The 24,415-nt window shown below is 48.6% G+C and overlaps 1 protein-coding gene across 1 annotated transcript; it reads right to left on the minus strand.

Moving 5' to 3' along the window:
- Positions 1-6,646: 6,646 nt before the first annotated feature.
- Positions 6,647-22,910, minus strand: ABCB8 (ATP binding cassette subfamily B member 8). The gene is made up of 16 exons (XM_036761302.1): positions 22,710-22,910; positions 20,344-20,638; positions 19,713-19,868; positions 19,431-19,525; positions 18,573-18,678; positions 17,618-17,779; positions 17,382-17,467; positions 17,144-17,241; positions 16,753-16,858; positions 14,261-14,294; positions 13,622-13,758; positions 13,206-13,300; positions 12,894-13,027; positions 11,281-11,428; positions 8,093-8,343; positions 6,647-7,029 (listed from the first exon to the last, which is right to left on the minus strand). Exons 1-16 carry the CDS (start codon positions 22,802-22,804, stop codon positions 6,859-6,861), a joined length of 2,169 nt encoding a protein of 722 aa, XP_036617197.1. The 5' UTR covers positions 22,805-22,910; the 3' UTR covers positions 6,647-6,858.
- Positions 22,911-24,415: the final 1,505 nt, after the last annotated feature.

The following is a 24,415-nucleotide window of genomic DNA, read 5'->3' on the forward strand; positions in this document are numbered from 1 at the left end:
GCCCATCCTCAAGCATAAGAGGTAGATTCAGCCATGGGCTACTGGGTCCGGTACCAGACTTGGCAGTGACAACCAAGGGAGTATGAGTTCACCCACCCTGACAGAGTTTTGACTCCTGCCTGGTTACGTATTTGCAGAAGAACTGTATTTGAATCTTCACTCTACCTACCACCTGCTGCCTAGGTGACCTTGACCAAGTAACTTCTCTTGGACCTTCAGTTTTCTCATTCGTAAAATGAGAGAGGTAGATGAGATCATTTCTGAGGTCTTTCTTAGAAGGACCCTTCTACCTTGAAATCCTCTGATTGAAAAGTAGCCTGGCAAAAGGGAGATCGTATGGGACATGGAGTTGGGAAAATCTGGGCTCAAATTCTGCCTCAGCTATTTACTAGCTATGTGACCTTACATGAGCAAGTCATTTAACCTCCCTGGCCTCAATTTCCTCATCTGTAAAGGGAGGTTGGAGGGCCCTCCTAGCTCTAAAATCTCTACTTATATAATCCTATACCGAGCCCTCAGACGAAGTTGGGAAGAAAATATGGGGACACCAGGGCCTGTTCAGTCTGCTCTGGGTACTTGGAACTGTGAAGGATGAATGAATGAGGGAGTGAATGAATTAAAAAAAAAAACCCACACACTTTAAAGCCCTTGCTATGTGCACAACAGGGCAGCAAGATGGTGCAGTGGATAGAGCCTGGAGTCAGGAGGATCCAGGTTCAAATATGGTCTGGAACACTTACTAGCTATGTGACCCTGGGCAAGTCATTTAACCCTGTTTGCCTCAGTTTCCTCATCTGTAAAATGAGCTGGAGAAGGAAATGGCAAACCATTCCAGGATCTTTGCCAAGAAAACCCAAAATGGTGTCACAGAGTTGGACATGGCTGAACAAACACACTGGGTACAACACTGGCCACACACACAGAAAAACAAGAAGCTTTCAAAGTGCTCACATTCCATTAGAGGAAAGCACCACAAACAGGTTTCAGTTGCAGGCCCAAAGGAAAGGCTCTGTGGTCCTTAGGGTGCATCAGCAAAGTACATGGCAATCCATCTTCTTTAGTGTAATTTCCATTGATAAAACCATAATATATCTGATATCCAGCCATTTAATAATGCCAAGGACTTTGGTGGTGAGAACTTTCTGGGTCTCCAGTAGTTGTGATTACTAAGGAGGCAAGGACTGCAGCATCTGCAGAGCAGTGAGTTGCCAGGTCCTGTCTCCACAAGGACTAACGCCCTGGATGGGGGATGGCTTTGGGGGTCAGGCTGGAAGCAGGGCCGGTGATCTGAGTGGTGCTGCTACTCTGTCTAGACTGTCTCCCCAGATGGAATTGAACGGGAAGCATCAGGCCAAGATTTGTAAGGTCTAGGATGAGCCAGTGGATGAGGCTAGGTCAGAGTGGAAGGGGTGGGGAGGGGAGGTAGCAGGCCTGGAGCCTTGGAGAGATGAGACTTTCTAGGGAGGAGTTTGGGATACACTGAGGACAGATTTAATGATGGGGTCAGGGTATCTTATCATATGCTGGGGAGCGGGGAGAACACTGAAAAAAGGGGTCTCTACTCCAGTGGAGTGGGCTGAATTTGGAGTCAGGACGGCTTAGATTTAAATCCTACTCATGGCACATTAGCCGGGTGACCATGAGCAAGTCATTCAGTCTCTCTGGGTCAGAGTTTCTTGAGCATAGACAAACCTGTCCATTCTTTCCCACCAGACCCCAGAAGCTCCTCAGTCCTTAGGGCTTGATACAAAAGTCCTATTCCTCCAAAATGCCTTCTCTAGTTGACAGCCCTCCCACCTCCCATCACACGCACAGTCCTGACCCTCTAAGCACTCCTTAGAACCGGACTGTCATCACCAAGTCAAAGGGGAAAGGGATTTTGGAGGCAAGACCTTAGAGGCAGAGAGGGGTAGTGTCTAGTGGAAGGGAGGCAGGTTCTCCTGTGGGGAAGGGGCTGATCTATTTTCTTTGCCTCTTCAGAATGCTTTTCATTATGAATGGCAAGTCTTGAGTTTACCTACATGATCTTGGCAGCCCTGAGGAGTCAAGGCTAATTCACAGTGGTTTTGAAACCCGCCATTAAGTATCTCTAATTACTTGTGCTATGGGACTTTTGCTTTTGTTATGGGATTTTCATTTTTGCCAGTGTAGCCCTGGTGCTTGACACTAGTTGGTGCTTAATAAAGGCTGGCTGATTGATTTTCATAACAGTTCTGTGAGGAAGGGGATTGCTAACTCCATTTAATAGAGAGGAAAAGCAAGGCTTAGAGAGGTTCAATGATTTGACAAAAGCAAATTAGTGGTAAGGACAAGGTAACTTTTTCCATTGGTTCATTCTGGCTTCACTGATGAAATGGAGTGAAAAGCAGGACTTTGTAACAGGTCCAACCTAATTAAATCTATTCAGCTCAGCTGCACTGGAAGATGCAACAAGAGACCTAGAAGCAAGCCAGTGTCAGAATGCACTTCTGACTGCTGGGAAACATCCAGGTCATAGCTCATAGATTGAAAACCTCATTGCTAGAGCTGGATGTCTAGGAGTTGCTGACAGCTGCATTCTTGGAACTAGCTCTCGAAGATGAAGGAAGCAACTCAAAAACAAAGGAGATAAGAAAACAACTCCAGCCAGTTTTTGCTGAATAGCTTTTCCAGATTCCTAGATGGTTAGAGCTAGAAAGGGACCTTAAAGACTAATTGGCCCAATTAGAAAACTAATGCTTAGAGGAAGTGACCTGCTGAGAGGCAACATGAGCATTGTGCTGGGTAACCACAGGCAAATTATCTAACTGCTCTGAGCTTCAGCTGCCTCGTCTATGAGTGAGAATAATACCCATAGTGCCTACGTCAGATGAAATAGTGTACGTAAATGCATCACAACCTTTAAAGTGTTATATAAATATCCATTTTCCATTGTGGCCCTAAGTCACCATGCTATGCAGGGTTAGATCTGCAGCTTGAAGAGGGGTTTCTGGATTCCTAGTCCAGTGCTCTTTCCTGTACCATGTAATAATGTCTCATGTACCACTAAGACCACCAGTAGGCCTAAGATGTCTGGGGACGTACCTTGGTCTCAAAAAGAAGAGCCAAAAAGCCGAGTACGAAGCCATTTCTGGATTCTGCCATTCAGGCACTGTGCAGCTTTGGAGATCAGTGAGAAGATGCCAAATTATTAAAGTTGGTAAGGCTGCTGGAATCAAGAGAGTAGCTTTTGGATCAAAATGGCTTCAGGCTCTGTATCACATGAGACACCAGTCATGGCCAACCTTTAATCTGCTTTGGAATATGTGTGGTTTTGGTTGTTTGCACCTTCTATCTCTGGGCATTAATGTATCACTTTATAATATCTTTTGTACTCATCCCTTCCTCTCCACTTGTCTTGCCATCCTTGTCCAGGTTCTTATTGCCTGAGTCCCTGGCTGTGGTATCTCCCCATCTTTAAACAGGCTCCAGGGGTGGGGAACCTTTTGAAATATGGCACTGATCATGTCAATGGCTGCTTGGCTGGTTGTGTTGAGTCCTCACTTGTGCATGGGTTTCAAATTCTTCTGCTCCTTCCCACCCAACGTATTTAGTCTTCCACCCTCAAACTCCCAACATGTACCCTTCCCCATCAGCATCCTTTCTTGAAGTCTACCTACACCATACTTGTACCTTTCCTAATGCTGCTTTCCTACTCAGAAATGTCTCTCTTCTCCCTTCATCTAAACCCTGCCCGTCCTTCAAACCCCATTGTCTTGCTTCCATTATGATGCCTTCTGTATTTACACTTTCCCCCCATCTTGAACTTGAATGTCACAATTTAGCCCTTACTTGCTCCCTATATATTAATCTTCTCTGCCCCCAACTAGGCTGTTGACTTGAGAACAAGGACTATATTGAACTTCTGTATTCCAACCCCCCACCCCCATGATACCTAGTATAACTCTCACTGAATTGTTAATTGGGTGATTTAGTGACTCAGACCAGATTTTTCAGATGTCTGTTCTGGTTCTGTGAGCCAGACAAGGCAGGATACTTGATGGTCTTTGACATTGCCTCTAGTGATGTAGATGGCAACCTATCCATGTTCTCAATCTGCTATGGGTTGGAGGTACACTCAGTATGCTAGATGTTTTCTTCTTGTTCTCTTGATGGAGCTACCAACGAGGTACAAAGGCTGTCCATCTTTTATTCTTAAGATATAACCAGCTTGTTTCCCTTTCCAGTCCACTACCTTTCTGATAATATCTGTACACTGTCTCTTATACATACTGTTGATAGTTGATAAGCTGTTGCAACCTACTCAAGCCCACTAGGAATTTCTCATTGAGTTAGGTAACCTCCAGCTTAAAATTCCATTCCATGAATTGCCCTCATCTTAAGAATATATATATATATATATATTTTTTTTTTTAAAGGGGCCTTTTTTTCAAGAAGACTCTTGGGATCATTAAAAGCGCTGCACCATTTCCCAAAAGCAGTCCAGCTCACTTTGTCCTTCCTGCTCCACTCTAGGCCCAGCTTATCATCCATGCAATGTCTGTAGGGAGTCCTAATAAGCAAGTTCAATGGGTTATGTGTGCGACTGTGTATGATCTTTTAAAAATGTGGATGCTTACAATGAACTCTTTTGAGTTATTATGAAGCTCGTTTAAGAGGCTCTGTATTTAGCCTTCCTGATTATTTTTATTAAAAAAATTTCAGGGGATGTAAAAAGATTTTACACACACATGTGTATCTTGCTATCTAAAAGACAGACTGCAAAATCTCAAGGGAATGCAGTCCCCACCAAAAGGAAAGTGGATTAAAAGGCAGAGCTCAGTGGTTAGTGGAAAAGAGGCAGATTGTCACTGAGGCCTGAGCAAAGGCACAAGGCAAGGGTAGTCTGACAGAAAGGACATAACCACTTTAAGGACCAAGGGTAGAGAATCACATAGCACAACTGAGAACCCACCACAAGAGCCCAGCGGCAGGCAAGCAGGCTTAGTGGGCCTCAAAAGGAGACTGGCCAGCTCTTCAGGGATGAAGATCTGAAGCGGCTTAGTCACTTGAGGCCCAATCTTTGTAGATGCGTATGGCTGAAATCATTATTAGTTTTTAACCCTGCCCACCCATAGTCACCATTACATTATCTCCCAACATAGAGGGTGACAGAGAGGTGCTTGGGGACTAGCCAACTCCTCCCTGTCTCACAGCTGTGTACTTATCAGTAAAGGGCACCTGGGTGCTAAGATATCTCAGATGAAATGATTTGTTTGTTGGTCTCTGGGGCAACCCAATAAATTTGGTTTGGTGGTGGGAGTCATAGATGCATGTGAGGTTAGGAAAAGGAAACTGAGCTTGCACCTTCTGTCATCTGGGCACAACTTAGCTCTACAGCCTTAACTCCTCCTATTGCTACATGTAAACCCTCTGTTCTGGACAGACTGGTCATCTCCCTGTTTTCCTAATACACTTTGCTAATGCCGCCACACTACTTCCTAGGCCTGCAATCCTCTGCCTCTATCTAGATCCCAACTCAACCATCCCTCTTGCTGCATTTGTACTGCCTTGAGCACTCCAGGCCTTGAACAGCCTCTGTCCCTGTTCTGAATCCCCATGGCACCCATTCAAGACTGATCATGCAGAGCCTTGCATGGCTAGTTGTTCTTCTCTCAGTTTGCCAGAAGTCCCTTGATGGTAAGGACTCTCATTCTTTTGGAAAGGACCAGAATTACCAGCACAGCTTCTGGTATTGAGTATTCAATAACTTCTGATAAATGGGATCCTTGGTGGAGGGGACATAAAAAGGATTCTGCTTGGAGTCAAGTGGGTGAAAGGATCCTCCAGCTGACGTTCTGGATGCCAAGTGCTAGCTGCAGATGACATGGCCCAATAAAATGGGGCACAGGCTTTGGGTCAGGACTGTCAAAGGGGGAAATGAATATGGGAGGTGGGAATAGTTTCAAGGAAAGAAAAACTATGTTTTGTTGTTGTTGTTGAGGCCATTGGGGTTAAGTGACTTGCCCAGGGTCACACAACTAGCAAGTGTCTGAGGCCAGATTTGAACTTGGGTCCTCCCAACTTCAGGGCCGGTGCTCTGTGCACTGTCACCACCTAGCTGCCCCCATACTGGTTTTAAATAGCTAGAATGTGTGCTGACCTTCTGGGGCTTTCTGAGGACTCTTCAGGGACAGTCTCTAGGAGGATCAGGATGGGACAATGGAGGAAGTTCTGAGCTGGTACAAAAGGACTGCCCTCCAACCCGTCAAGTGTTCTTTGAGTGGAAGGGATGGGTGGAGGGCATGTAAGGTGGTGACTGGGGATGAGGGGGAAATTATGGGGCTAGAGCCCTCTTCTCCAACATGGGCCCCTCAAGACAGGCCCTGGAGGAGGTAAGGATGGGAGGAAGGGGAGCTAACATAACTCAGTATGTTCCTACTATTTCCAGAAACTCCCCAAGACCTGAGGCATGGGTACAACTTTAGAAGACCAGCAAGAAACTCACCAAAGTAGCTGGGAATAGAGGAGAGGGAAACAGAAGGAAGTAGGCAGGAGAACACAGAGGACAGAAGGGGCACGATAATGGGGGCCACAGTAACCTCATCTCATCCCAATAATAGTCCTATGGTTTTGAAGGGGGGAAAGGGAGGATGCCTGGCTGAGAAGAAGAAAGCTGGGCCCTAGCTCTTTTCCGTCCCTCCAGCTGGCTTCAGCCCAGGGTTTATTTTGAGTACAGCTATACAGTAGCATCCTTCGCTCCCTCCGCCCCACTGACAGTCCCCTTTTCCTATCAGCCATTTTCTGGGGCTTGAGTCTCTGCTTTGAACTCTGCTCTGAGCTCTGGGACCTTGGGGGTGTTCAGGCCCCTGGGCTGGCTGGACCCCACAAGGCCAACTTTCAGGGCCTGGGGTGGCGGACATTGTAGCTTCTTCTTTGAGCCTCAGAGTACTGGGATGAAGCGTCTGGGTATGATCCTGAGCAGGGTGTTACTGGAGGCAATAAGGCCTGACTCCTGATGAGCTCGGCGTATAGCCCCCCTTTCCTCATGAGCTCCATGTGGGTTCCAACCTGAAAGAAGCAGGAATATAGAGGTGTATACAATGGGTCACTCTGCCCCCTAGTCCTGGGGCTCTGGGGAAGTAGACTAGAACCCAGAAAGGACTTCGTTCTTTGAAGTTCCTAGCCTCAGCCCTTTCAAAGTCAGTTGACACTCAGGGACTCAACACAATGGGCTCTCTGCTAGGAGGTGGTTGGGAAGGCAAACAAAAAGATCACCTGAAGGAAACACTGAGCCCTTATAACAATCCTGCAAGGCTCCAAGTCTAAAGAAAAATCCAGGGGTGATGCCAAAATCTATTGAGGACCTGAGTACACAGCACTCTCCTCCTCAAACCCCTTTGGACCCCAAGGCACCAGAGGAGTCTTCACAGCTCCAGGAGCCATGTAGCTTTGGCCCAAAGTGGAAATTCTTTCAAGATTCTTTAAATCCTGTTAATCTCAATGGCAAGAGGGGGAAGGGATGGTCTCAGGGCCAGCTATAGAAGCCTTTGGTCAGCTTCTGGCTCGGCATCGACAGTCACTACTTCACTCCTGGCCCTGAAGCTTTGATTCTGGGTCCTGACTTAACACCTCTGGACTCCAGGTGGTCTTGGTATCTCAGCTTTCCTAGACCTGGTGAGCTAGGTGTGGAGAAAGTGAAAGCATGATGGATTTGAGGTCAGAGGTCCAAGGTTCCAAATCCTAAGATAAATTACTTCCTATCTGTAGGCCTCAGTTTCCTCATCTGTAAAATCTAGATCCTATGACCTCTGCCCTGATGGATACTGAGATTCAGTACCCCATTCTCATCTGCCTGCCTCAACACCTTGCACTTATAAATATTAAAAACTCCCTCCTCATCTAGTATCTTGTCAGTCTTACAGCCACCTTGTGGTATATACCTTATGTATCTTATAATCTCTGTTTAAGGACCAGGGAGGTTTAAAGTGACTTACAAAAGGTGCTTCAGGCGGTTAAGAATGGAGCTAAGACTAGAAAACTAGAAACTTTCTCTCTTCAGTTGAGCTACGTTGGGGCTAAGCTGGAGCCTCCCCAGGCCTTCTCTATGATTCTATCCTTCCCTTGAGCTCACCTCCTTGATGCAGCCTTGGGCCATCACAACAATCTGATGGGCGGCCCGGACAGTGCTGAGGCGGTGGGCGATGACCAGCACTGTGCGGCCAGTGCTGGCTCGGTCCAGGGCCTCCTGCACAACTCGCTCAGACTCTCCATCCAGCGCACTTGTGGCCTCATCCAGGATGAGCACCTTGGGCTGTTTGATGAGGGCCCGGGCAATGGCCAAACGTTGCTTTTGGCCTCCTGAGAGGGTTGCGCCTCGCTCGCCTGGGGTGTAGAAGGTGGGAAAGGGGACACAGAGAAAAGGTTCAAAACATCACCAGCTATTGCTTCTGACTGTAACCCTGCCCAAAGACAGCACTTAAGAGGGCTCCATCATCTCTCCAGAATGCCTTTGCTCGCTCTTCCCAATCTGACTGGGAGTACTGAGAACAGAAACTGTCTTCCTTCTCTGCTACTACCTCCAACAGCAACGAGTGTGAGCTCCACTACTCTGTTGCGTCATGGTGTGAGCCTTCTCACGGTCCAATTCCAGAGAACTTTTTTGGGCCCAGATCAGCTCGTGTTTCAGTTTTTACTCAGTTTTGAAACATTCTGCCCTCTAATTGGTCTTCAAAGACATAACCCCAAAACATGTACAAGCTCCTCTATAATGTCACCTAATGCAAAGAGGCATGTATACACATATGTAGGTATACACGTATGCATGTGCATGTGTACATGCATGCACACAGATATGCTAGTGCTGACAGCAAGAATAGTTTTACAGTGGCAACAAGAAGACACTGAACCTGGACGTGCCATTACTAGGCAGATGCCCCAAGAAGGTCAACGACAGAAGGAAAGGTCCTATAAGCCCCAAAATATCCCACAGCAGCATTTTTGGTAGGAAAGGTTCCCAGTAATTGGGGAATGGCTCCACAAATTATGGTATCTGAATAGAACAGAATATTATGAAGCAACGAGAAAAGAGAAATAGGAGGAATTTAGAGAAACACAGGAAGGCCTGTATGAACTGATGCGGCAGCGGTAAGTTAACCAGAAAGACAATATATATAATGACTAAGATAACATAAATGAAAAGTATTCTACACTGAAGTAGAAAGGTGAGGACTTTTAATGACCAATCTTAGCCCTGAAGAAGAGGAATTGTATCTCACTCCTCCTGGTACTTGTCACTGTGTCAGACTTGGACATTGGGTTGCTGGTTGGTTTTGTCTGATTTTTGTTACAAGGGAGGGAAGGCATGTTGTGTTTGTGTTGTGTGTGTGTGTGTGTGTATGGGTATGTGTTTGTGCAGTGGGAAAAGCATCCAGAAATGGCTCTAATGTAAAAACATGTTATCAATAAAAAATTTTTTTTAAAGATCTGAAAATACTAGTAGAGCTAGGCATAAGAAATGGACCTGTGATTTCACTGGCATAAGGAGCTCCCAGTGAGGAACTTGTTCTGCTGATGTAGGCCAGCACCTTTTCTGTAACTTCTCTCCTTAGAGTGGACTAGAGCACGGAGAAGACAGAGAATTTGCCCAGGGTCACACAGCCAATGTATGTGAGGTGAGATTGGAATTTCTGCCTCTAAATCAGGTGGCACTTATGTACCAGGTTAAGTCCGTAAAGTACCTTACAAAGGTTTACTCATCTGAGCCTTGTGACAATCCTAATACTGTCAGCACTGGGGCCTAGTGGTTGACTTGCTCACAGTCACCCAGCTGGCACAATCCAGCAGTAAGGTTCAAACCTCAGACTGCCTACAGGGTGTCCTCTCCACTGTGTGAACCTGCTGCAATGCTGATAACCCTCCTTTGGGATACCAGGAGTCTAGGATGAACTGGAACATCCTGAGGCAAAACTGAAAGAAATAAATTTGAGCCCAGCAGACAAGCACAAAGAAAGCTTCATGTTAAGCACAGGCCAGGATGTATTGACTTGAGACACTGTGTCAATGCCCCCAACCTCTGGGGTGCACATAATAACACGTCTGTTGTGGTGTTGCAGAAAATGAGATGAAGGGAGCCATATCTATGCTCCCCTGACTGGGGGAGCATCCCACCAAGTCACTTGGGGCCTCTTCTGTTTGTGCTTTAGAACAAGGATTCCCCCCCCAACACTGCCACTCCTGGCAGAGCTTTTGGGGCACAGGCAACACCCTCAGAGCTTCCAAGGCACAGATTCAGCATATGGATAAATGTGGATGTTTGCTCGGATGACTACGTGGCCATTATAACTGATCTTCTCTCCTCAGGAACCCTTTGGCAATAAATTGACCCGATTTTTAAAATCCAACTTTTGTGCTGAGTGTCATTGTGGGCAGCAACTTAATTCGATAAACACGTGAGTGCCTGCTTATTATGTGCAGAGTATGTGGTGGGAGAACTTTGGAACTGAGGAAGAAGCAGGAGCTGATCTGAGATCACAAAGTTCTTGGGACATTAGACTGGCAGGAGGTAGCACACTCCTGAAATGTCTATTTGTTCCACTGGTAAGTAAGGCTGCCCCTCCCCTCTAGGTAAACAGACCAAAATAGATGAATGTGGAAGGAGACACCTCAAGTCTTCCACCACCATCCCCAGGTGGGGCCCTTATTGCTCTCCATCTACCAGGTCACTCTTTCCAAAAGTCCTATCTCAATCCCTTCCCAATGCTGTTTTGCCTTGTCTTCAGGTGGGATGAAAGTCCTATTGAAATTCACCTGGTGATTACAGCTGTGTTTCCAAACTACCTCTAATCCCTCAGTCTTCCTGACTTCAGGCTCAGTAACCTCACCCCTTTGAACCATTGTTTTTTCAGTTCTAATCTGACATACCTTGCAGCAGACCTTTGAACCTCCTTTGAACAGTTCCCAAACATTCCTTTGAAGTTGAGGAACCCAGACCTGCTCAAAGAACTCCTCACAGGATCTGACCACTCAGCTTATACAAGGCTTGCTTGGCTTCTTCAATGACAGCCTTGCACAGTTTGGGATTCACTAGATCATTTTTTGCTAGAGCAACTCACAGGTCAGCTGCTGCCTCTGTGGTAGAATCACGATTATCCCCTCAGATATTTGCCCCTCCCCTTGGTCCTTCAAATCTCTTAATATGGTTTGGGAGCCTTTTTCATGGCCTTAACTGACACGGCATCGTAACCTCAAGGCAGGTGGGCTGCTGTGTCCAAGCATGGGGGTGGGGGGTGGGAATGGAGTGCAGGGTGAGGTCCCGCTTACCCACAATAGTGTTATAGCCTTCGGGGAAACTGCAAATGAAATTATGGGCATTAGCCTCCTGGGCAGCTGCGTAGACTTCTTCGTCAGAGGCATCTAGCTTCCCTAGGCGGATGTTCTCCATGATGGTTGTGCCAAAAAGGACAGGTTCCTAAGGAGTGATAAAGGATCAATGAGGAGTCCACCCCTCCCCCTCCCTCCTCCAGGCTCACCCATCCCTGCCCCTCTAGCTCCTCTGTACCCAGTGGTTTCCCCAGAATTGCTGGGGTTGTCACAGCCAGTAAAGGGAACATATTTTGGCTAAGATGGGGCATAGGAAACCCTGAGATAGCAATCTGGGGGAGGAAGAAGACTGTTAGCATCATCCAGAATTGTAAAGGTCTGAAGGTGGAAAAGGAAGGTGTTTGGAAAATGGTAGGAGAGGGGAGAATGCAGAACTCTGAGGGAGGGCTGTGATGAAGTGTGGGAATGGAAACTGAGTGGGGCCACCCAGCCTCACAAACTTCAAGCGAGTGATCCTTTCTGCCTCCTTCCCACTAACCCGGGGTGCAGATCATGCACTGGTCTCCCTGCGGTTCTTATTCATGGGCTGGCAGGCAGCTCTTCATCATTGAATCATATATAAGATACTAGAATGAGAGCACTCCATGCCCTGATTCTAGCACCTTAAACCCAAACCAGTGCCCTGTGGACATGAGAAGGAGGGAGTCCTTGGGACCACGGCTAAGATCTTGAGGGGCGAGTCAACAGTAAATATAGGGAAAGAGCCAGAAACAGTGATTTTACTAACACAGGCAATTCCCAGGTGCAGAAACTCCCTCTACCAATGCAGGTCAGCACCCACTCTGCAACTTGTCACCTTGGAGAAGTGCCTAGATGACGGTGTCAAACACCTGGGCCACCCACTCCCCGCCCAACCAAGTGCCACTGCTCAAACTAGAGGAAAATACAACTAGGAAATAGTCAACAAAATAAATCAAAATACAATAAAACATATATAATATTAATGTGGGGTTTTCTAAGTCATTATGCAGCCTGCAGGGAATCTTATATATGCTTTAGTGGACCCTGTTTCTATTTGAGTTTGACACCATTGGTCTAGAGCACTGAAAGGTTAAGCGATTTGCCCAGAGTCACAAAGCGGTGTACTTCAGGGGCAGGACTAGAGTGAAGTACCATTCATGGCAATAAGGACATAGGATTTCCCCAAACCTCCTGCCCAGAAGTGACAATTTTGTGGTGTAATTTCAAGGGGCCCAGGAAGCCTTCCTAACCTCCAAAACACTTGTTCCCTATAGACTGAATGGGATGGAACCTTTCATTCCACAAGAAGAGAGAAGACTGAACATACCTATAGCCTTCAGAGGGAGAACACAGGGGCTGCCATTCACTTTAAGGTGTAAATGACTGACCCTGAGATTTTCCTCGGAACATTTTGGTAGCAGGAAAAACCAGGGAACAGGGGAAAAAGGCTGCTGAAGGAAGAGGCTAGTTGAGCCAAGACCTGGCACTTTTGGAAGTGGCCGGTCATAATGTTCGGTCACAACTGATGACTACTTGCTCCTATCCTCCCAAGTTCCTTACTCCCAGCCCTCCCGGTTTATCCTCTCTTTCACCTGGCTTATGAAGCCAATGACTTGACCCCGGAGCCAAGAGGGGTCTAGACTTCGAAGGTCCTGCCCATCCAAGCACACCGTTCCTTCAGTGGGGTCATAGAACCGTTCGAGCAGGGAAGCCACTGTAGACTTTCCTGGGGGAGACAGAGGTTATCAGGGAAAGAGATTAGGACTTTGGGAGACCATTCTTGGGAGGATGTGGATATAGAGAGCACCTTTAAGAAGGCTCCCTTAGATGGGGAGCTAGGACCCAGTGGCATTCTGCCCTCCTGGAGAAGTTTCAGGATGGTTCAGGGGTGAGGATCTACTCACCTCCCCCAGACTGTCCCACCAGGGCCACTATCTTTCCAGGAGGCAATGTCAGGCTGAAGTTCTTGAGCACTGTGAAACTTGGCCGGCAAGGATAGCTGGAAGAATGGCATGGGGGGGTGGGGAAGGGAAGTGTAAGACAGGCAGGGGCTTAGTGCTGTCTTGACACCCCCCATCAGTTTTAGGGAGCAGAGGCCAGGTAATGGAAACAAGATTTACCTCTTCTTCTAGTACCTCTTTCTTTTCAAGAGGAGTTAAAGGGATGCAGAAAATAATCTCTCCTACAAAAAAACCATGGTGAAGAACAGAACCCCTCATTCCCCAATCAAGAGGGCCCCTCCTAAGAGAAGCTCTGCATGCAAAGGGCCTTTCCGTTGACCATTTCCCTATCCCTGGCCACAACTGTCCCAGATGCTGACCTGAAGGAGACATTGTGAAAACTGACAGCGCCTTGGAGATCAGTCTGTGGAATGTGGCAGCCCCCAACCAGAGGAATGTTTGGGGTCAGAGACATATACTCAAAGACCCGGGCCCCAGCGCTAAGCCCTCGAACCACCTATAGGAAGAGATGAGGAGGTGGGGGGTGGGCAGAAAACAGGTAGTTAGGGGACAGCAAACTCAGAACCCATAATCTGTATTACACCTGGAAGTGATAGGGAGGATTCCTGTGGTGCGGGCTATAGGGTTAAGTACAGCTAGGTGGAGAGAACACAAAAGTGCAAGCCCAGGACTTGTACCACTGATGGTGGAAAGAAGCCCTGAGATTTCATGGGAGAGAATGTACAGGAGCAGGCATTGGAAGGGAAGTCTGGGCAGAAAAAAGAGGCAAAGAAGCCACATCACCTCCATACCACTGAGAGGTTAAAGCCTTGGGGGTGGGGGTGGGGTCTAGCCCTGGTTACTTTTGCTAACACGGGTCTTCCTTACTTTTTCCTTTGCCCAGCCAGACCGCAGTCAGCCCCTCCACCCCCACCCCAAGTCCTCATGCCAGGGCTTTATGGAAATGATCCAATGATAATCTCACACCTGAAGACCTCCATGACCCCACTTCAACTCACCTGACCAAACAGAAGAGAGAGGTTGGCCATGGACCTGCAGGGAGACAGAGAAGCAGAGAACGGTTAAGTGAGTCAGGGACATAAATCATAACGACATTTACTTTGTTCCAGGCACTCTGCTAAGTGCTTTACAATCCTCACAACCACCCTAGGAAGTAGGTACTATTATTATCTTCATTTTGCAGGTGAGGAAACTGAGGCAAACCGAGGTCAAGTGACTTGCTAGGGTCTCACAGCTATTAAGTATCTGAGGCCACATTTGAAGTCAGGTCCATCCTAGGCCCAGTCCTCTCTCCGCTGACCACTTAGCTGTCTCATAAAGAGCCAAGGTACAAAGCAAGAGGGTAAACACTGATCAGAGAAGTTCAGCTGTCATCTGGATTGCAGAGAGGAGGGGTCAAAAATCAGAAAGAAAATAATTATAAAAAAGAACTAGGGAGGAGGATTAGGGGCTAGTTTCTGGACTCCACGATTTTACTTGGTCCTGTGATTTGTCTATTATGCCGTGCCCCTTTCTATACCCCATGGGCACTGAAAAGTTAGGGCACAGAGGCTGTCTCTGTAGGCTGGAAGCCATATATTGGGATAAAGGGGGAAATGGGAAGGCAGTGGTGAAACTGAGCCAGTAGATGGGAGGGGGTGTTAAGGAGCTGGAGTAAGAGCCTGCCTCTGAGCTATGTGGCTGGGAGGTGGTATACAATTAGCCATAAATCAGTAGTCACTCTGGACAGGAATATATGTGTTGCCATTCACGGAGAGTGGCAGGTCCAAATTTCAAAGAGAAGGCCTGACTTCATTAAGGGCAGCCAGATAGGTGATTCCCTCATGGGAGGGTAGAGCTGAAAAACAGTTCAGGGAGGGGGATGGGTACACAATTTGCCCATGTTTCAGATGACCATGGGGAGAGAATAAATGAGTATTTGGAGAGGGTGGGGTGGGGGAAGATTAGGGAAGAAAAAGATTGTCCTCCAGACTACATTGGTAAGCTATTAGGGACTTGGCAAAGGTCCGGGGCTCACGGCTCCTTAGAATCTCAGTGAATGACCTTGCTTCTCTGAATATGGTCATTGATAAAGGCAGGCAAGGAAATTTCCCACAGCTGCCCAGCAGGGGGAGTAAGCTTCCAGGTGCCTGTCCTGTAGCCTCATTCATTCAACAAATACTTAGCCCAGATACAAAGCTTCAGTGTATCCTGTTAGAGGGTGGAGCCAGAGACATCTCCTTATTACCCGCTCCTCCAGCCAAGACCCCAGTTCTGCTTCCCCTTTATTGGGCCTCTATCACCCCTTCTATGGTCCCACCCTGGCTCTGTTCCCTTCCCCAGTAACAGTCTGCTCAGGATGAGATCCATGGGTCATGCATGTTGGATGGTGTCCCTCTCTACCACCAAACTCTCAGTTGCTCTCTAGGCCTCTGCTTCTTGGGACCTGCATTTAAATGATGGCTGGAAGGGAAGACATCCAAGTACAGTCCCGTGCACATTGGCCACACAGCAGGTGGGAAGAAATGAAGGGGAAATTCCAGAAGTCACTAATCTCCAGGGCTCTGGGGAGAACAGGGGCCCAGCTCTGGAAGCATGAGCCAATTTACTGGATTTCATCCATCTAACGCTTCTTCACTGTTTTGAGTCTTGGAGGAAGAAGCCCAAAGCGTGACAGGAAAAGAGGGGATGTGTGTAGAGAGTGGGGTGGTGGATGTGTATGTGTGTAAAGGAGTGGAGATATGGGATGGGGCTGTTGCGAATGAGGGAAATACATACAGGTTGATTTGGGGAGATGTTTCTCAGGGGAGAAAACAAGTCTTTTGAATGTGTCAGTTTTTGGTAGGTTCCATTTTAAATGAGATGCTGACAAAGGAGAGTTTGTCTAGAGAGGGATCACCAATATGAGTCTAGAAACCACGTCATACATAAGACAAGGGGAACTGATTATGTTTCCTGGAGAAAAGACAACCTGAGGGAGATACAACACATGGCATTCTATGCTTGAAGGATGATTGCATAGAAAAGGGAATGATCTTGTTCTGTGTTATTTCAGGGGGCAAAGCTGTGGGATCATTGGGTAGACATCAGAAGGAGTTAGTCTTGGGACTGATTGTAAGGAAGAACTTCCTAATGACCAGGACTGCCCAACAATGAAATAGGGTCATCTAGAATGCAGTGATCTTTTCAGCCCTGGAGGAATTTACACAGAGGTTGTTTCTGGCCCCGGGGTGAGAGACTAGATTAGAGGGCCTGATTCTGCCTGAATGGGAGCTGTGTGTGAGCTCTTAGGGAATAAATTCAGGCTGCCCAGCTGAAGAGGGCTACACTTTAAGTAACAAGAAGAAGACTCAGCTGGGTCTAAAAGGCAAACTGCATGCAATGAATGTGTGCGTGCCAATGAACCTGATCAAACAAATGAGACTGTGCATCCATTTTCACAAGGCAATGTTTGGCTAGGGATGGAATTGGCGTGGTGGTGGGCCCACATACCCAGCTGACTTTCACTCACCTCTGCACAGTCTGTGATGCCACCAAGAAAGACATGAGGTCCCCACCTGACAGCTCTTGTCCTGCCACCAGGGAGCCTCCTATGAACAGTGTGCCCAGAACCATGCCTGCATGGGGAATATTAGATGAGAGGTCACCATGGTATTGGAACAGACAGGAAGTTATCTGACAAAGTGGGGCAGTCTGGGCTCTGCCACTGATCTTGGGCAAATCAACCTTCTTGACTGGGCCTTGATTCCTTTATTTGTCAAGTAAGGAATGGCTGAAATTCTTTGATTCTATGAGTAAATAGATCCCCTTTAGTGGTCTCCCCACATCAACTCAGTGAGGCTTCTGAGAGTTCCTGGATAACCCCACATGCCCCCCCTTCTATCCTTAACAGCGTCACTCACAGTTGAGTGCAATGTTGGAGAGCCCCTGGAAGACGGCGATGCCTTTGCCCAATTTCTCTGCCAATCGGCGTGACTCCTCCAGCTCTGTTTCATAATGCCTGGGATGGAGGCCAAATGCCAGGCATTGAGAGAAAAGCCAGTATACAGAACTGGGGAGAGGGGATTGTGCCTACGCCCCATCCCCCAAGCAGGGAGGCCCTCCACACCCACCCTGTCCCCTTGCCTCTTCGGGACTCACGCTTCTTCCCGTGGTTCCATGGCAAAGGCTCTCACAGTCCGCACATTCCCCAAGGCCTCATCTGCTACACCTGTTGCCTTAGAGATCTGTAGGGAGCCCAGGAATTAGGAAACAGATAGGTGTCTAACATCCTAAACTGGATTAGTGGGGAGGGGACTGTGGAAGAATGGTCAAAGGTAAAGCACGGGGAGGAATGGGAGTTTGGGGTAAGGGAGATGGGGTGGTGGCACCGATACCTGCTCCTGGGCTCTTCGAGAAAGCTTGCGGAGGAGGGAGCCCAGCAGACTGCCAGCTCCCACCAGTGCAGGTGTGACCAGCAACAACATAACTGTGAGGCGTGGGGACAACACAGTCAGGGACACCAGGCAGCCTGTCAGCTGGGTACAGCTGCGGAGGCCCTGGAAGGAAAGAAAGAAGAGGAAACAACTAGAATCAATACCACAGGCCAAGAGCATTTCTTAAGGGTCAGCCGAGTCCATTAGAACACTGCTACTGAGGCCAAGGTCACAGGTTCAATTTCCTGGGGTGACCAGTTAGCTTTTCCCTTCTACAGCCATAAGCTATGCCTCTAAAATGTCTACTGGCTTCCTGCAAACATCTGCCATTGGGCAGAAGAATTTATTGATGGATACAAAAGAATATGGATAAACTGGTGCAAATCTAGCCCCATAAATGGGAAAATAATTCAAAGTCTATGAACAGGGGTTCAGCCAAATCAACATCCCACTTGATTCACAGCACATATTTCCACATGTCACTCTACTATGTGAGGACATAGGTCCATCCTTGCTACAGACCAGCTGGCAGCCGCCCTTGAGGAGCTCCTCCTCTAAGAAGCCCAACAGGGATATGGATCAGAGAAGCATCCTTGCCATGCCAGATCTGTATAATGGAGAGGGCAAGGAGAACCAGCTTGAAAAGTCATCAGTGCAGATAAGCAGAGACCAGGGAAGCCACTGCTCCTCATCTGCTCCACTGGCTAGGTTTCCTGATGGTGAGATTTCAGAAGCATCAAGGAAGAAGGTGCCCACATCACTCAGTCCCTGTTTCTGGCCTCTCATCTTCCCCCAAAGCCTTCCCCTTTCTTTGCACCACCCCAGACGACCCCTCCTTTTGCAAGCTCTGGCCTTGGGCTCATCCCCAGGCCTGTCTAGAGTCTCCCTCAAAGAGGACAATCAGGAGCCCCCTGACCTGGGAGATGATAAGTTTGAAGGACGACTTGAATTCCTGCACATCAGCTGTTAGGCGAGCCACCAGCTGCCCTGTCTTTTTGGTGTCAAAGAAGGCGATGTCCTGTCTGGAGGAAGGAGGGTGTCACCTAGAGGTCACCTCTACGATAAGGTCCCACATGAATGTTCCAGTGCAAAGCACCCTGGCAGGCCTGGGCTCCATGATCAGCTAGAGACTGCTGTAGACACCCAGACTCCCTGTTAAGAGCCTGATGGGGGATGCCAGTAACAGGGAGACAAGGCCAGAGTCAGAAGGGGAATAGATGTGCAGATCCTAGAGCAGGAAGGGGTTTTGAGAGGTCTCTTAGCTTGGTCCCTCAATCTCACAGAGGGAAGGTTTTCATTTTAGACATGAGGCAACTGAAGCAAAGGGACAGATTAAGCGATTTAATCAGATTGTGTAGCTAACAATACATGTCAGAGGCAGAATTAAAGCCCAGGTCTCCTGCACCCTAGTGCATTTCTCGTTCCAGGTCATGATACCTCTCCTGTTTGGTCTGGAGGAACTGCCTCCTTGGGACACAAATGTGAGCCTCAGAGCCTGGGAGAGGAAGAAAAGGCTTCAGCTCCAAGACTCCATTTGACAGGGATCTCTAGAGCTCTATTTACTGTGAAGTGGACATAGGAGTATCAGAATCATAGCTTTTACATCACCACCAATTTTCCTGATATCCCTACAGTCATTAATTGTGCTCTTGATTATCTTCCAGGGCATACTGCCTTTCCTCCCTTTGGGTGTGCTGAGGGAAGCAGACCTCTTTCTCCAGGTCTGCTCTTCCACCCTAGCCCACAGTCTTCCCCTCCTCCCACCCAGCATTACCGAAGCAGGCAGCCAAACAGTTCTTGCCGAATATCTTTGGCTATTCGTTCCCCAAGCCTTGACAACAGTACCAGGTACCCAAAGGTCAGCAGCCCCTAAGGAGAAGGATAAAAGAGATCCCCAGAGATCCACTGAGGCTCCCCTAACTTGTTCGTGTCTAAACACAGCACTAGATCCTTCTCCGGTCCCAACTCCAGAAAAAGACCAGGGCCTGAATTCCTATTTAAGGCAGTTATGAAGTGTCCCTCAAACTCTCCCCATACCAACTCCCTATCACAATACCTGGAGAGCGTAGAGAGTGAGCAGATGAAAACCAAGGCCTCGGGACTCACTCATGAAGTTCCCAAAATGATCCTGGGTGTATTTCCCCACAATCTCCACAAGCTGGCCCAGGAGCAGGGGGATATGCACGTTCACCAAGGCTGACCCCAGTGCTAGCTTGGGTTGGGGTGGGGGGAAAAGGAGAAGACAGTTTAGTAGAGGAGAATCTCTGCTTCCTATGCTGCTCCTGTGGCCCCACTAGGTGAATTCTGGGTATCCCTCTCCTCTTCGGTTACTAACACTCCCTCCTGCTCCATGCAGAGCTCTTGCTCCCACTATTCCTGTGGCACTTATACACACTGTGCCCTCTTCTTGAAAGACCCAATAAGATTTCTAGCACTTTCTCCCAACTAAGTGAAATCCAGCCTCCCTGAATGAGACTCCCTACTCTATCTCTTTGCCTTCTATTCCCTCAAAATGGACTCATTCCTACCATTCTCCCTGGGTCTCTTATGTAGTTACAGTAGTAGGATGTTATAGACTTATGTATCTTCTCTCTGGGTCACCCCCCTGTTTCACATCTTCCTATGACCCTGTCCCTGTCTTTCGCAAAGACTGAAGAATGTGGGGGTTGGGGAGAGAGAGCCCTCACCACAATGGCTGTCCCCAGGGCCAGCAGGTGGGGCCGCAGAAAGCGCCAGAAGAGGGCCCAATTGAAGGTGGGCTCCTCCGACAGGGGCCTGGCTTCCACGAGGGGTAGCTCCTCCACTTCACACCGTCCCACAAGGTAGAGGCGGCAGCCCTTGCTGAATATCACAGGACCCAAGAGTAGCCCCCCAACCCAGAGGGAAGATCCTTGACGGATAGCTGGGGGGCTTCTGGGTAGGCGCAGCCGGAGCCGGGCCAGAGCCCGGAGAATGTAGGAGCCAGTGCGGCCATCCAAATGCCTGTGGGGAAAGAGTGGTCTGAGATCAATCAACTTACTAGGAGTACAGATTTAGTCCCTGCTGTGTCTCCAGCCCTGTGACTGGGACCAGTGCTAGTTGGCACTTTTGTGAAGGATGAAAGAAAAGAAAGAGAGGATAAGTTCCCTTCCACCAAGGAGCATGGGAGATAGCCCCAGGTGATGAGAAAACACATGCACACATACATGAATACAACTCAAGAACTGCAAGAGAATCAATAATGTTCTCTTATGTTCTCTTTCCCAATCCACTGCTCTGACCAAGCTCACAGATAACTATGCTCCCTTGTAGCCTTCAGACCTTGGGCCCTTCACAATTTTAGAACCAAGATCTTAGAGCTCAAAGCTGCCTGGGTCATATAGTCTAGCATCTGAAATGAGGAAACTGAGGCCCAGAGAGGCTGACTGGGTTGCATAAAGTCACACAGCCAGAGTTAGTGGCAGAACCTGACTCACTGTCCAATGCTTTTCCCACTCTCCCATGCCTTTCCTCCCCTTCCCTGTGGGCACTGAAAAGACAGGGCACAGAGGAAAAGGAAAAGACACATTTCCTTTCTATTTTGTGGAACAAGGAAAAGAAAAAAAATCTGAATTTAGAAAGCTGCTTGGTGTTGGGAAAGGGCATTGGACTAAAGACTCACAAAATCTGGCTTCTTGCTCCAGCTTTGTCACTACACTTAATGTGTGATCCTAGACAAGCCACTGACCTTTGGTCTCATTTGTCAAACGGGGATAATAAGAATGATAATACCAGCCCAACTACCTCACACATTCTTTGGGAGTTCAAATGAGATAATGGATACGAAAGTACTTTGAAAAAGCATATAAAATACTATGTGAGGTGTTCCCCTCATCAACCAGGGGAACGCTGACTATCGTCACGGACACATCCTACTGTAGCCTGAGTTTCTCTTTCACAGAAACCTAGAGACACTGGGCTCACTTCTTCCTCGCCAGGTAGATTTGTCTCTAATGCAGACGGACAAGGCTCATTCCTGTTCTCTAACATGAGGACAGATGATTCCACCTCACTCTCTAAAACCCTCTGGCTGCTTTCAGTCCTTGTTATTAGAGTCCCTTCTTATGCACAACCTAAGAGTTGATGAACAAACTGACACCATCCGCTAACGAATGACTCTCACAGAGATCCGCATACTGTTACCGAGTCTTCCCTGTCTTTCCTATTCCCAGTTTAAATAATCCCAACTCTTTGGCTCTTTCCTCGCTAGGCCAATTTTTGATCCCATGAATAATTTACTATGGCTCCTCTCCAGCTTCTCTCATATCCCTCATTAGCTGGTCTGGAGGCCCAGACTTGGGCCAAGGAGAGCAGAAGGATTACTTTCTGGCACTCAAGCTTCATGCTCGTGCTTGTCCAGTCCAATATCAAGTTGGCTTTTGGAACAAGGCCACACCACGGCCATCTCCTAGGCATCCTGTTGCCCGCCATGCTCCTCAGGCTGTTGATTCCTGATTTAGCGAAGGCCAGTTTTTCTGCGATGTTACTTTTGGGTTGAGATGCCCTGCTTCCTCCGCATCTGCCTTTACATCTCCCATGGGGGTGCTGTGAGGACCATATTAAATAGCGCATGTGAAGGGATCCCTTTGAAAAGTACAGGACTTCACACAGGTGGAGGTGCATAGCGTGCTGCTTCGAGGGGATATTGTGCTGATCTGTCAGAATCACCTTGGACTAGGTTCACTAGCCCTTTACCGATGAGAGCATTCATCTGGGACCCGGGACAGATCTCTGAAAGAGGGACAGTGGCAGCTCCGTCCCTGAGAGCTCTCAGGCTCCTCCCGAAGAGCGACCTTTGTCCGGGCAGCCCTGCCCCAGGCCCCCTCAGGTCCTGGGCTCCCTAAAGGCTGTCTGCATCTGAGCCTCGTCTATAAATTATTAAGCACGCTTTCCGCGTAGATGACATTATACCCAGAGCAGAAGGAGCCTACATCTCCCAGAAGCCTCGCGCGGGACCGGAAACTACATTTCCCAGGGGAGCCCTCGCGGAACCGGCGAGCCACTGGCCCGCTCCAAGCCGGACGCCCTTTTTTACCTGACGGCCGTAAACGTCCGGGGCCGGAGCGGCAGCAGCAGCGCTCCCCGGACAGGGCAGCCCCGAGTCCCAACCCGAAATAAGTGAACCAACATGTTGGAGCGGGAGGATGGAAGCAGCCGGCAGTGGCGGTTTCACCCTTCTCCCGCCGAGGGCGCCATGTTGATTCAGCCCCCTTCCCGACGAGCCTCACGAGCCTCCGCTTGGATTGGTGGAAAGAACTTGACCTCTACCCTTCTGAATTATGATTGGAGAAAATCTCTGCCCGAGCTGTCACTGGAGAATCAGTTGGGGCCCTTCCCCCTCCGGGAAGGTGATTGGAACAGCTTCCAAGCTTCCTTGGCCCTCCCCTAGGGGGCGGGGTCAGGCGGAGGATGGGCGGAGCCAGGCGGAGGATGGGGCGGGGCCAGCGGAGGGAGGACCCAGGGCTCGGGGTTAGGCGGTGGCACGCTTCTGTTAGCCAAGGTGTGGGCGGGGCCAGGCGGAGGATGGGGCGGGGCCGGGTCAATGTCCTGGTCTAGTTGGGATAAATTGGGAGCTCCGAGGGTGAGTTGGGGGAGGCTTTCTTGAGATGAATGGGGAGGTGGATGAGTCTCAGGGCAAATGAGGAGTGTTTTAGTGTGTAGGTGAACTTTGCCCCAGAAGCATCGAAGGTTCCGTGCTTCCCCGTAAGGCTGTCAGAGCAAGCCTATGTTGTGGGTTCAGGAGTCACTGAGAATTGCTGTGTAACTCGAAGAGTCTAATGATAGAACACACCCAATTACAAAGCTTCCTATCTTCATTCTATACAGATAGGGTGGGTAGAAAGAGAAATGAGGCAGAAGTGGACGTATTCATACTCAGGAAACGTAGGTTAGAATTTTGGGTTAGCACCTGTGTGACCTTGGGCTCTCCTCATCGGTAAAAAGAAGGTTTGGACTAGAGAGTCTTTAAGGTAATTTTTAACTCTAGATTCTATTATCCTTTCCTATCCCAGTCCTCAGGTCTGCTGCATTGAAATCCAGATTGTGTGAGTGGACAACCATTTGCCTGACATGATCCTCCAGGAACCAGAGATCCTGTGCTTGTCCTACCATCCCCTAGGGCACTAGGCTTCATGTCAGTTCCCAACCATGTACCTGGGTGGCTGAGTCAGCACCTCAGGAATGGGTCTGAAAGGGGAGGCTGAATGCCTGTGTGCCACCTGTCTTTCCTGATGAGTCAGGTCTTTAGGAATGAGACTGGATAGACTGGCCCCCTAGGTTCCCTTCTCCTGACTGAGTGAGCCAAAGGCCAGCATGAAGATTTCAGCTCAGCCCTCCTGTTCTATCATATCTTACCCTCAGGGGAATCTGAGATGTTCATTGCAAGCTGAGGAAGTCCAATGTCTCTTTTCCTCCGCAGTTCACTTGAGTTTGCTTCTTGGAAGTCCTGAGGAACTGTTTCAACATTACTGAGTCAGACACAGGGAAGAGGCAAAGGCAGAAGACTATGAGGCGTAGGGCATTGGTAGAGTTGTAGGTGGGGAGTGGGGTGTGTTTGAACATAATCCATTTAGTGGGAGAGAAAAGGAATAACTGAGCCTTGGGAGAGGTGACCTTGAGGTTCTCCCAGGAGTCTTGGGAGGGGCAATGAGTGGTCATACAGGTGATTGGGAGTCAGGACGCCTGAGGCCTGCTTATGGCTGAGTCACTCAGTGTTGTTGTCATCCGGAGAATCACAAGCTC

The sequence above is a fragment of the Trichosurus vulpecula genome, chromosome 5 (genome assembly GCF_011100635.1).
Source record: "Trichosurus vulpecula isolate mTriVul1 chromosome 5, mTriVul1.pri, whole genome shotgun sequence".
NCBI classification, from domain to species: domain Eukaryota; kingdom Metazoa; phylum Chordata; class Mammalia; order Diprotodontia; family Phalangeridae; genus Trichosurus; species Trichosurus vulpecula.